The 14,050-nt window shown below is 41.4% G+C and overlaps 1 protein-coding gene and 1 non-coding gene across 26 annotated transcripts in view; both read left to right on the top strand.

Moving 5' to 3' along the window:
* The window catches only part of ANK3 (ankyrin 3), a 688,018-nt gene that overhangs the window by 581,215 nt on the left and 92,753 nt on the right, over nt 1-14,050 (top strand). For 20 of the 25 annotated variants that reach the window (XM_049696621.1, XM_049696616.1, XM_049696615.1 and 17 more), the window contains 2 exons: nt 2,767-2,890; nt 8,032-8,134. In XM_049696621.1, coding sequence (XP_049552578.1) covers nt 2,767-2,890; nt 8,032-8,134 — 227 coding nt within the window. Of the gene's footprint in view, nt 1-539; nt 1,294-2,766; nt 2,891-8,031; nt 8,135-14,050 lie in introns of those variants that run through there. The other 5 variants (XM_049696618.1, XM_049696614.1, XM_049696623.1 and 2 more) reach the window with 4 other exon arrangements.
* On the top strand, nt 8,434-8,506 carry TRNAE-CUC (transfer RNA glutamic acid (anticodon CUC)). The gene has a single exon. It is a non-coding gene; the product is annotated as a tRNA-Glu (tRNA).

Below are 14,050 nucleotides of genomic sequence, written 5' to 3'. Positions count from 1 at the left end.
TTCTAGGCCGACGCTCCAGCTCTTCTGAGAAAAAGCAATTGAAATTGCCTCTCCTGTGTACCCAGATGGAGGATGCAGAAGTCCGGCTAGCTTTTCCCTCCACTGCCAACAAAAACAGGGTGGAACAGCTGGGAAGGGAGGCCAGGAGCCCCAGAGAGAGGGAAGCAGCGGAACAGCGCAGTGACAGAAGCGCCTCCTTGGCTGCCTGCAGCCCCTCGCAGCCACGACCTCCCCAGCCAACCCCGGTTCCTCCTCCTCTCCCCCTCGCCAGGGACCCCTCAAGGAGGGAGGACCAGTTAGTGACTTTAATCGGATCAGAGAGTTGCAAGAGCTTGTGCTGAAGTTAAGACAATATCCACTCCGTTTTCCCGGCTGGTCTCCCTTCTCCTTTCCCGCAGCTCTGGATCAAGAGCAGCGGTGATGAGCTCGTTCTCCAGGGCTTCTGGGAGAGTTCTGAGGATCCCGGCCGCTTCCCTCTGCCCCACAGTTTCCCAACCTCAACCCGAGGGCAGGTCCGCCCTCCCTCCCTCCCTCCCTTCCTCCCTCTCTCTCTCTTTTTTTTCCCCTCCTTCCACCTGACAGGGACCATAAATAACCCAGGCTCCCAGCTGAGAACAAAGTTAAAGTTTGCCTGGAGCTCTCTGCCACTCCCTGCCTGGGCCGCTTCTTTGTTTTCTTCTCCTGTTTTTCCTCTCTACCTGGGTTGGCCGTTTCTTCCTTCAGGTTGGAGAAGAGTCGCCTCCTAATTAAATGCAGTGGCTCACTCGCCGGCCCTCCCTAGATTTCAGGCTGCCTCGGCTACCCGGTTAGGCACCGGGCATCGGTATCAAATTACCGAAAGTCTACACTGGAGCAGTCCTCATATTAACATACAAATAACTCAGGGGCTTGCATTTATGTCACCATTCGATCCTGCTAGAGGCTTGCCAGAGCAGTTTTTAATCCAATCAGAAGGAGTTTTAAAAGGATGTCTGCGGAGTGATCAAAAAGGATCTTGATCTCAATGAAATGTAGCCAGATTTGGGGTTTGGTTTTTTTTTTTTTTTTTCATCTAAAATATTGAAAATCTTTGAACACTGATGGGCAGGAAAAGATGTGTAATTCTTCAGTTGCTGGCGAGGAGACGAAGATGCTGAGAGGAACTTGGAGGAAGTGGTGAAGACAGTGGATCCAACCCAGGGACTGGTTTGGGCTGATTTGGAGGTAGAGTCCAAATCACTGCTTCAGGGATTCCTGGAAACATCAGGAAAACATTTGATCAGCCCAGCCCGGTGGAAATGGCTTTGCCACAGAGTAAGATCTTTCTTTAAGTCGTACTTGGTGTGTGCTGTTTTTGTTTCCTATGTAGGGAGTGTGCAAGCAGCCCAGCTGTAAATAGTTACTGAAAATAATCTCTTGGTACCGGGTAGCCGGGTAGCTATGGAAAGTTGATCTGTTTGGTTTTTACACTGGCGAAAACAGTAGCTGCTATTGGATTTTTAGACTGGATTGGTAGCTTAAAAGCTGAGCTCTTGTGGTTTCCCGAGTTTAAATGAATGGAAATTATAAACAGTGCTGAATGAAGGACTGGAAAATAGAGCTGGAGTGGGTGAAATCGCTTACCTTTGAGAAAACATAACATGTACTCCTTTGAAATCTGGCTCGGCCAGCCAAGCTTGTATCCAGTAGAACAAGAGTCAGAAAAAGGAGATAGGGTTTGCCTGTTTGTGAAAGGAACTTTTCCACAGCCCGTGCTGCATTTTGAGAAGGATGGGAAATGTCCCAGAGGGCAAAAGGCATCTGGAAAACCTGCCCTGTCACCCCTGGAATGTGGTTTATTCCCGTGTGAGGTCATGTTGTACGTGTGTAGCTAGTAAAAGTATTTTAGGCAATTAACTCTTTGTATAGGTGGTTCAAGAGCAATTTATTTCATCCTTCTTTACAGCTACTGAAGCCCCCATTTGATCTCTATTGAAGGTAGAGCTGCTTTCCAAGCAGGGTTCAAGCACTGGGGCAGCTGGACTGAGTTGTTAATTTGATAGATTTCGAAACAGTTCAAAATGGATGTGTTTCAAGGTTCCCCAGTTGAGCAGTTGTAGTTTCAGATTAAATAACTTGCTAGTTTTTTACATAAACCCCAAATTGAAATCCTGGGTGTGAGAAGAACATTTAAAATAAAGTCGATTCCCTTCCCACATACAATTTGCAGAACAGTAATGAAGAGATGCCTCTTATTTTGCAATCCAGGTCCATTCAAACAAGCTGCCCTCATCATGGTTGGGCCAGGAAAACTCTAGCTGACAGAAGAGATCAACCTTTCTAGTCAGCTGGGGCTTGAGGCAGGGAGGAAGGAGATACAGAAATGGTTTAAAATTGGTACCTAATGCCAGGAGCTCTTTCTGCTGCTTAAATTCACTATTTTTTTTAACATCTTTATTGGAGTATAATTGCTTTACAATGGTGTGTTAGTTTCTGCTTTATAACAAAGTGAATCAGCTATACATATACATATATCCCTATATCGCCTCCCTCTTGCGTCTCCCTCCCACCCTCCGTATCCCACCCCTCTAGGTGGTCACAATAAATTCACTATTGAAATGATGAACTAACCTCTACCTATACTTTTTCCTTCTAATGGCAGTTTCAAATATTATCCGGGGGGGATGAGGGGAAATGAACATGAGAGAAATGGGTGATTGGCCAATGACCGGAGGAACAGGTTTCTCCCCAACAGACACATTTTCAAAAGGGAAGCTTCTGATTTGGGCTTGCTTTGTGCATCCGCAGGTGAAGATGCAATGACAGGCGACACGGACAAGTATCTTGGGCCACAAGACCTTAAGGAATTGGGCGATGATTCTCTGCCCGCAGAGGGCTACATGGGCTTTAGTCTGGGGGCCCGCTCTGCCAGGTATTTTATCGTTGCTCTTTTCTCACAGTTAATTTAAAACAACCATGATGTGTCATAAACCGAAATCATTTTCATTTTTCACATTATCCCCAAGTTTGCTCTTTGGATAAGGATGTGAATTTGGTGAAATGTACACATGCTCTGCTGTCTTCTTTTGTGGTTTTCAGTCCTTAATTTTATGCAATTGAATGTGTTAATCGTTTGTTCTTTTTTTCCCCACGTGGCAGTAGTGCTTCAAGCATAATAGCAAAAGAGCTCACTGGCAAACGGAGAGAACCAATCTAGGTCACATGTTTTAAAATTAAGTTTTGTTCCATAGTGAAAGAAAGATCCTCTTTTCCAATAAGTAAGAAATATTGTGTTGATTGTTCACTATTCTCTCTTCGTGACTGAAAGAACAATTTATGATTGAGACTTAAAAGAGCATTCTTGGGAAAAAATTATGTATTGTTTATTGGAATTGTCTGTCAACTGAGTATCTCTTTGAAAAGTATGCCATTACTTTGTTTAGAAGGGACATGTTAAGAGTGAAACAGTGACTTAACCAAAAGTTACAGGTAGAATGGTAGCAAATTCAGCTCTGAAAACTGAAGCTACAGCTTTTGTGTGTGGAAAGCTTTGGCTCCAGCCTGACACTGGTTGAAAGAAACAGAACCTTGTCCAGAATTTGGGGACTTCTTTTCCCTGGTTGGGCTAACAGCCTGTTTGCTGACAGTCAAGTTATTTTAAGCTAATAATTAAACCTTCTAAGCTAGCGCCCTGGGGACATTTTCCTATAGTTTAAGGATCTGTTGTTAAAAGTTTCATTGTCTAATAGTAAACAGCACTTCCCTCAAAGTAAACCTGGGAGTTTATTCTCAGTGTCCGTTGATGTGGCCAGTTTAGACACTGGATTGATTTTTCTTTGAGTTAATCTTTTTTTGTTTAATAGAATTTGGAGCCTCACGTAACTTATTAGAATTTTGGCTTTATATATATATATTTATAAAAGGCCTTAAAATCTTATTGTAGCAGGTGTCATTAATAAGAAGGGGAAAATAAGTTTTTCAAAACATGTCTTATTTCAGGTAATCACAGATAACAAGTTACAACTGAAAATATTGCAGAATCTTAAGGGACCTCAAGGGAAAAGTCTATTTAGAGATTTAAGAGCTTTTGTAATCCAATAACTAGCTGATTCTCTTCCTCAGATAATATATAAAAGCTACATTTCATGACTCAATCATTTGTATATAGGGAATTGTAGCAGCTGACCTCCAGTGAGAGTTGAAACCAGTATATTGTCTCTTATAAATTTTCCACAAGACATTTCTGAGGCTTCCATACTTCTAGTTTGGATTGCACCATTCTTATGTGTTGCTATTATATGTAACTCATTTTTTTACATTGCAACTGATGTTATGCTCAGAGGCGAATTATCTATAAAGCCGATATGTTTCTTAAAGTACTGTTAAACTGTTACCAAGTATAATATTCTGAGTGTAACATTTAAAAAGGGATACATTAAATGTGTAACTCATTCAACCATAACATTTATTTTTCTTTTTTTCCCTGTCTGATTTTTTTGCTTTCTACTTCTTCTGTTTTTTCTAAAAATACTTAAAAATAGTCCCAAGATCAGGTAAGAAAATACGGCACCTTGACAGTGTTTCTCTGCTCTTCCTTGACTCATTTTCTCATCTTTATTTTCTCCAGCATCGTGCTGTGCTATGCTATGCTGTGCTGCCATGTGCTTTTTCTTTTTTATTTCTCTGCTCAGCTTTAGAAAATCGGTTTTGTGATTTGAGAAAATAAGCAAGTAACTAAATGTATGACAAGTAATGTTTACTTACGCAAAGTTGACTGAATACGTGAGGAATTTATTTCTCTTAACGAAGTTGTATAGTGCATGAAGTAACTGGAGAAATTGCACTGGGTTTAAAGGAAAAGTCTTGATCGGAAGGGCTGTTTGTTTGCTGGGTTCTGCTCTAAGCTGTGCTAGGTACTTCAGTATAACTTCAGAAACCTGAAGCATGTGTTTTTCTAACATTTCCCCTGTTTAACACTTAGGGTATACTGATGGCTGCAAATAATATCGTTGACCTCAGTGAAAAACAACTTAATGCCTTCCAGACCCCCATGCAAATAATCTCTCATTTTAGTAGCTGAAAGTATCAATACTTCAATATATTAAGGATTCAGAGTGCAGCTCCATGCCGTTAATCGGCTCCATCTGCCTAATGTAAATTAGTCAGGAGTAGGAATTATGTCAAGTGACATTATGTAAAATGAGGACATCTTTAGACTTTTCCATTGGTAGCTCCCAATTCTAGGCTCTGTTCTTTCGTTGGCACTCCTACGTAAGTTAAAAGAAAGAAAGGATGTTTTAAAAAAAAAAACAAAACACATCTTAGATATGTTTAAAAACTAAAGTTAAAATGAATGTGTCATCATTTTAAAAAAACTTGTGTTTGTTCACATATACAATAAAACAACTGTTCTCACGTACCACCAATATTACCACGTGCCATGGGAACCAAAATTTGAAGAAATGAATATCTGATGCAGAGTGTGGAACTTCCTGTGCCTCTCAAATCACATCACGGGGGCAAAATGGAGTCTTGCTATAAGTACGTAGAAGTTGCACTATCTAATGGTCTAGCTGCCAGGCACATAGGATTATTTAAATTAAAATGAATTAAAATTAAATAAAATTAAATGCAGCTCTTCTGTCACGCTAGCCGCACTTCAGGTGCTCAGTGTATTGGACAGAGCAGATTGAGTACGTGTCCATCATTCTGTTGGAAAAGAAAGTTCTGTTGGATGGTGTTGAGTTAGAAAGTAGAAAGAGAAGTCCTGCTTTTAGGAAGCTTATATTGCATCTGAGAGAAGGGATGGGGCTAGAAACAGGAGTAACAAAAGTTTGCAACAAAAATAGGAAAAAAAAAGAGTGATGGGTCATATATGATTGGGCACTGGAGGCCCAACGGTGCAAGGGGTCAGAGTCACATGGCTTACTGGGTAAGCTCTATGCAGGGATAATGCTCTTTTTTTTTTTCTTCTATATCCATTTTCTGATATTGTGTCCCTCTCATAATAGTCACTTAGTAAGTATTTGCTTAATACATCAGATAATGACTCTGTAGAATGATGGTTATTTTGGAGAAAGTAAGGCTCTCATCCTAGAAGCATGTACCTAGCCATTTGTGTAGACACTTAGAATTATGTCTGTCATTTGGGGGCCTCTGTATCTTGATATAAAAATCCCCACTTTTGGATACTCTTTGGTGTCTCTAAAATATATCCATATATGCCTTTAATGTAGGCAGTGGGGGAAGAAATCATTTTGTGCAAGCACAGAATCATTCCTTAGTTACCTCTCCTTTGCTCTCTCCCCTGTCAAGCACAGACAAAGGCATGGCCAGGCCAAAGTCTGCCAGATTCGGCTGGTGAAGATTCGAGCAGCCACGTTTAAATTCAGACAGTTGATTACTTCCTAGGCGGGGCTCACTTCCTGTGGCCCTTGTCTTCCACACCAGAGAGGATGACACCAAAACCAAAGGGGCTGTATGTCTACCACGCTAGCTGTGGGCTGCCCCATTGCTAAGGAGCCAGTTCCAGACCGCTTTCTTCCAAGGAGGGCATGGCAGGAAGCCTCAGACCTCTTTCAAAATGGGAGGCAGTGAAAAGCTACCTCAGACAGCCTACCTGGTAGGGAGGCGAGTGGAAGATGGCCTCGGAGCAGCTCACCAGCCTCCATCCTCTTTTTTCTTGAAGGATCACGGGGGTTCCGCCAAGGCTCAGATGAGCTGCCATTCCAGCCTGCCTGTGTGCCCTTTGTGGATATATGCAGGGTTACCAGCGTCCCTGACTCTATTGGTCTCTTTTTTTTTAAATTGAGATATAATTGACATATAACATTATGTTAGTTTCAGGTATATAACATGATTCAATATACATATATATTGCAAAACTATCATCACAATAAGTCTAGTTAACATTCATCACCATTCATAATTACACATTTTTTTTTTATTATGATGAGAACTTTTAAGATTTACTCTCGGGAATTCCCTGGCGGTCCCATGGTTGACACTCTGCACTTCCACTGCAGGGGCCACGGGTTCGATCCCTGGTCGGGGAACTAAGATCCCACATGCTGCGTGGCACGGCCAAAACAAAAATCTCTCTTAGCAACTTTCAAACATACAAAACAATATTATAAACGATGGGCAGCATGCTGTACATTAAATCCTCAGGACTTACAACTGGAAGTCACGTAAAATAAAATGTGATTTGAGAAAATGAAAATAAGCAAGTAACTAAATGTGAAGTATTCACATTTTATAACTGGAAGTTTATGCGTTTTGATCACCTTCACCCGTTTTGCCCATCCCCCAAGCCCTCTTGGTATTTAGTTTAGAGGTCAAGGTGGTGAGTGGTACTTCAGGACGTCAGGAGTCCTGCATTCTGGGAAGTTCAAAGCCTGTGTAGAGGATCTGAGAGAGGCTAGAAAGGAGAAGAGAAGAAGCAAAGGAAAAAAGCATACAGTAAGGAAAGACAAGATAACCATACATGGAATTTGAATTTTTCCAGGCCAGAGAGATGGCAATGAAGATAATGTAAGGTGTATTCATAACCCTCCTTCCCTCTTCACGTTTTCCATGAGAAGCCACTATAAACCAGAGCTCTCAATAGGTTAAATTCACATCTAGTTCCCAAAGCCTTATTAACGGATACATTTACAGCACCATAATTCCATTCAGTAGTGCGAGATAGACACATATGGACCAGAAAGGGAGGAGACTCTAAAAGAAGGTCTTAACCAAGAAAAATCTCTCTAGTTATCAAATTATCTGCAGTCATCTGGAGTCATGTTGGTTTGACTGTCATAGTGAAATGGAAGTTTTCACACATTTCACCTTCTCAAAGATTGAACACCAACCCGCCTAATTTTAAACAAAACCTGATCGTGAGGTTGTCTAAGCTTAAGAAATTTCCTAAAGTATAAGGGATTTTATTTTTGATGATGTCTTTTCAAGAACGACTTTGGTTGATGTTTTTGGCCATCTTGCCTGTTCTTCAAGTTGCATGCATTAACGTTCTTTTATCCATCTCATCGTCATCTCCCACTCTTGAATGGTTAACTGTAACTACAACAGCCTCCGCTCCTTCAGTTCGGATAGGTCTTACACCTTGAACAGAAGCTCCTTCGCGCGGGACAGCATGACGATTGAAGAACTCCTGGTGCCGTCCAAAGAGCAGGTATGCGTTCTTCTGTCAAATCTTCTTCCGTCGTTAAACTTTCATTTGTATGATGGAATCACGTTCTTTGTCGCATGACAGAAACTCTGTTTCTGCATGTTTGGTTTTGCATTTGTAAGTCTTCCTGTACTGCCAGTTATAGAAAAAATCAATTGTACCATAAATCGAAATATCCCTCTCTTCTGCATATCAATCTCATCCCACAAAGAGGAACTTAGAAAAGTTCTAGGAAAGGCATGGATACCTTTCTCATTTCTTGGCCAAATCTTGCACTTTTTAAAAAAGACAGTTAAGGGAATTCCCTGGGGGTCCAGTGGTTAGGACTCCGCACTCTCACTGCTGAGGGCCCAGGTTCAACCCCTGGCCAGGGAACTAAGATCCCACAAGCCGTGCAGCGAGGCCAAAAATAAATAAATAAAATAAGTAAGTAAATAAAAGAGAGGTAATAATAATTGGTAGCTAAAGCTGCTGACATTATCCACATGAAGGTTAGGTTTTGCTCAACAGACTACGTATGCATGTTGGAATTTGCTGAAATTGTTTTTAGCAAGTTAAAGATTAGATTGGTCATGTTTTTGGTCCCTTAGCTTCAAAGCTGCCTGGGATGGGCCTTCTCAAGGCGTGCCAGCATTTTGCTTTCTACTAGAACCTCTGCTAAGTTCATTTGGTGTTTATGCAATTCCTTCTTTCCGTTAACTGTGGTTGAATAGATACTGGTTTGTTACAGGAAGACTCAGTAACAGAGTCCTGCTGCGTAGGGGCTCAGGATGGGTCATTATTCTAGATTCACACAATACCTGCTGTTAAATGTGCACAGTCAGGAGCTGGTGATGGATGAAACTGGACCATAAAACTAATTTTGAAGGTGGCCTGTAATATTTAAACAACGTAAATGGTGAAATTATGCTGGACTTATTGATTCACTACATAATGAAGGTAAATTGGGGCAGATGAATAAGTGATGAACACTTATCATCACCAAGTTAGAGGTTAAGCCGTGGGTCGTCACACCTTGAGGGTTCCCATCTGTCTGGAGATGCCGACTTCCAGACACACAGATGTATGTTGTACTTCGTAAGGACCTACAATACGTATGTTAATGCTTTATACTCTCTGGAACATTCTTAGCAAGCAGGTCTTACAGAGCTGACTGCAGTGACTCTTCAGTGTTTGGTCAAAAAACACCCTCTGTAGAATGATTATGGGTACATGCCATGGTTTAAATGGGCGTTAGCACCAGAGAAAGCACTTATCTCAAATGATGAAGCTAAGTTCTTGGGTGTAAAGTGTTGCCCAGGTATTGGTTGAGATTTTCTGAAGAACTCTCTGCTTGGTTGGCCGTGGTCATTATCCTAGTTGGGTAATCCTGATCTCTTTATGTTCCCAACTGAAATGAAATGTTAGTGGATGTATTGCTAACACTTAAAAGTGTAGAAATACGTGAAATTCTCTGTGCTCTAAGGGAACCCCACAAAACTTACAAACTTGCAAAAGGAGATTCCTTGAACATTCTGCTATTATTGTAATGGAGTAGCAGATTGTCAGTTGACCCTAATCATGGTTTATATTTCTGAATATATACTTGTTTGGGGGGCAAGGGCCTGAAATGGAGGCCGCCACCACCATTATCACCGTGACCTCACCTCCACTGCCACCATCACCTGCACCGCCATCTCCACCACGTTTACCACCATAGTTACGCAGCCTCGCAATTTCTGCACATCCACCTTAAAGTAAAATATAAATGCTTGCGATGCTACAAGGTTACAAACAGGCTTCTGAGCGTTCTCACACCATTACCTGTCAGCTACTGCCGAGACCTACTTACTCAGGTAGAATGGCGGGGCAACATTTACTCAGAATGAAGGATTCGTGAAAAGAAATGAAGGCTAGAGAGAACGTCTGAGGTAAAGCTGATGTTCTTTTGTACAGTTTGTTCCTGCTCCAATTTCAAAAATACCTCTGTGGACATCACAAACCCTCTGTGGGCCAGTCAGAAGAAAGGAGAGCTTAGGACACCTTGAAAGCTTTACAGATACATCTTAAGTTGATAACTGCAGAAGCAGGAAGCTGCTTTCCTTAATGGCCACAGAGAATCCGTGGTCTGACAGGCATTTCTCATGGAACGAGCACGTTTAATGAGCACATCACATGACTCCATGATAAATTCACCGGAGACTTGGAAAAAAAGATATGAATATCGTAAAGACATTTTAGGGACAGTTGGGGGGCATTTGAAAATGTACAAGCTATACTGTTAGGAAATTATCGTTCATTTTCCGAACAGTGATAATAGTATTGAAGGTATACAGGGAATATCTCTCTTCCAGGGGTATGCATGCTGAATTTTTCAGGAATGAAGTAATCTCTGTCAGCTATTTATTTTCAGATGGTTCAGCCAGAAGTGTATGCATGGAATGAGAGAAAAAAATCAAATATGGCCAAATGTTAATTGTTGTATCTAGGTTGAGTGTATATGAATATTCCATATACAGCTTTTTCAACTTTTTTATTTTGTATTAAATTAAATTAAAATTAAAACTTGGAGGAAAGGGGAAAACAAATTCTGAAAGAGGTGTATTAACTTATTTCATCCCATATCTCATTTAACATAGAAGAGAGCGAAAAGGCTAATTCCTCAAAAGAGAGGCTTTAAGAGGGAAGAGTCTAGTTACACTGGGCATGACTCATGAGAAGCATTTACTTCAGAAGTGCATTTAAACACTTTATGTTAGAATTAAGTGACAAAAAATCATTGATGTCTATCATGTCTCAAAATCTGCATGGATAAATTTCAAAATGGAGTTTGTCCGCAGTATTGATTTTGTTTGAAAGCATGCAAGAAATCTGAAATATTTAGAATTCCTAAATTTAGCAATGATATATGACTTACTGGCAGATTTAAAACTGCCTTGTCATTGCCCAGTTAAAGTTGCTTTGACAAGAAAAGGTGAAAAATGAATAAAAATTAACTTAGCTTGAGTCTTGTTTTTTTTTTTTAACAAGAGTAGAGTTCACCCATACAAAGCATAGTTGCCTCTTTATTATTCTGCTGCTGATTAATCCGTTTGCACATTAACCACAGTTAAAGTACAGTTGAGGTCCAGGGTGGTTAGGCCTGCCACCCCCATGATCCTAAGAACCTGTGCTGGTTTGAAGGCTGGTGTGGAGGCCAGAGGTATGGAGGCCAGAGCTGGGGAGCAAGGCTGAGAGAAGGAAGCCCATCCCCATTCCTTGCTGGGCCTTAGTCATGATTAGTTTGTAAACTACTTAATTCCCCCATGGATATTAAGAGTTGACATGTTTGTACTGTGATATCGGATTATCCATGAACTCTGTTTCCCTTTACCTTCCCTTTACCTTGTAATCAGGAATCACCTGTAGATACGCTTCTGAAAATGCGTATGTAAATAAATCATGTCTTGCATTTGTCAGAAGGTTTTATTATTTAAGGCAGGAACACTCAGCCCCAATTGCTCCCAAGAACCACCCAGAGAACCTTTAAGGTCATGATTGTTCAGTTCCTCATTCCGGGGCCCTGGGGGCCTTGTCATGCAATTTTTAAATGCACCCAGAGTCGAAAGCCCCTGATTCCTAGTCAGAGTTCTTAGTTGAGGGCACACATTGGAATCCCCAAGTGGCTCTTTGGAGATTAAGATGTGCACCGAATTGGAGTCTCCCTGGCTGGGTTCTTGGGCACATGTGTTTTTCAGAATTCCACAGATGATACTGGGATGCACCTTTAGTTAGGAACCACTGCCTGAAAGCAACTGTGGCTGGGATCTTTTTGTATATTGGTCAGTCAACCTCTAACGTATTTGTTTTATAAGCTGAGATTTGTGTGTGTCAGGATGTCTTAGAGTAACATCTGTTGCTCTAAGAAACATTCCTTTCCCAATAGGAGGTAATAAAGAACAGGGTTTACTCTCAAGTGAAGTCTGGTTGTCGAGGATGAGTATAATAGACAGGTTCTTTCATTTCTTCTGACATAACTATTGAAAGCAACTGTCTGGTGTGGCTCTTGTAATTGCCGTGTTATGATCCAGGTCAGTCAGTCCCCATTGACATAAATGGAATACTGTTCATTAGATGCCGTGGCATCGGGAGATAAGGTGGTGATGCTTGTGGTGATGGTGCTGAAAACAGCTCCTACTATGTGCCAGGCACTATTCTAAGTGTTTTAGAATTAGTACTGCATAGTTTAGAATGAACTCATTTACGTTGCACAAAAACCCCTATGAGATCATTTCTCTGCTCCATTAAAAAGATGAAGAAACTGAGGTACAGACAGCTGAAGTAACTCACCCCAGGGGACACAGCTGGTAAGTGGCAGGTAATCACTGGCCATATGGCTCTAGGTGGCCTCCTTTTTGCCTCCTTTTTTAAAAAAATTTTATTGAAGTATAGCTGCTTTACAACGTTGTGTTAATGTCTTCTGTAGAGCAGCGTGACTCAGTTATACATGTATATTTTCACACCACTCCACTCTCTATCTGCATGATTCAGTGTGAGAAGGGAGCCAGCGGAGAACTTCACACTCTGCCCTCCAGGATCTCAGGCTTGTTAGTATTCTTAACATGGGGCGGTACCATCCTCTGTATCCCTTTTGTTAGCATGAAAGCTTATATTTAGACACATGTTCTTCATTATGCTTGTTTCTAAGTTCTTATTGAATGTGCTTTAAAAGGAACTGACAACAGTTACAGCTTATATTCAGCAGCAAGTTATGAAAATCATGGAGAAAATTATTACACTAAAAATTATGGCATAGAAGCCATCTTTAAAGGAGTGGAAATAGTTGGCCTTTACATAGATATGAAGTAGAAGGTGTACTGGGGCTCTAAAAATACTGTGCAGGCTACCCAGTTAATTACACTTCCCTTGAATGACCCCACAAGCCACTGCGATGTGTACTGTGGGCAGAAACATTTAATTCAGTATCATTTCTGGCAGTTACTCAAAGATGGGAGAAGAGCAGAAATCACTTAGGGACCTGGGTTTTCACCTGCAGACACCCATCCCACCTTCTTTAGGTGGCAGTGACAGGATCTGATGCTCAAACCCCTACACCCACTCTTTTCTCAGTCAGTGTAGTTTAGAAGGGGCTGAACCCCTCCCTCTCCTCTTCCCCAAGGATGGGCCTCAAACCTGGCCATTCAGAGGATTCCTTGTCCTGGGTTATAGTGATTACATTGAGGTGAGATATAAAATCTCAGCCAGCCTAATGAGATTTTGTCTAGCCTTCGGGGTTGCTAAGCTGTAAAGGTGATGTAAACCCAAAGCTCCTGGGGATGGAGCATGAAGACAAAGAATTCCTACCATCTCTGAGCCGCGGCTGGATGCAGCCATGCCTGAAGTTGCACCCCCCAGACTTTCCCACTATATAAGCCAGTACATTAATCTCAACCTGCCCCCACCCCTGGGGTGTCTTAAGCCAGTTTAATTTGGGCTTCTGTCCTCACTAATATGCTTGTTCTTGGTGGTGGTCAAACCTGGCCTGAACCACCACCTATCAAGGGCAATGTAGAAAGTCTTCTAGAATCTCAAAGTCCAGTTCAACCTTGAGATTCTGTTAGTTTATGCTTTCTCTCTAGGCATAAATCTAATTTTACCTAAATACAAAGAAAATGAGGGAACTCCCTGGCAGTCCAGCGGTTAGAATTCCATGCTTCCACTGCTGGGCTCCCGGGTTTGATCCCTGGTCAGGGAACTAAGATCCCACAAGCTGTGTGGCACAGCTCAAAAAAAAAAAAAAAAAGAATAAAGAAAAATAATATATTAAAAAAAAATGAGCTGTGATTTAATAGCTAGCAACCTGGGTGTTTCCCAGCAAAAATATCTAGAAAGGCATTCTTTACCAGTTGATCACTAAGGAATGAGGATCTTCCATTGCCTTTCAGTTCTGTGGACATACAT

This window comes from Orcinus orca, chromosome 14 (genome assembly GCF_937001465.1).
Source record: "Orcinus orca chromosome 14, mOrcOrc1.1, whole genome shotgun sequence".
Lineage (NCBI taxonomy): Eukaryota > Metazoa > Chordata > Mammalia > Artiodactyla > Delphinidae > Orcinus > Orcinus orca.
This window is presented reverse-complemented; position numbering and strand designations above follow the sequence as displayed.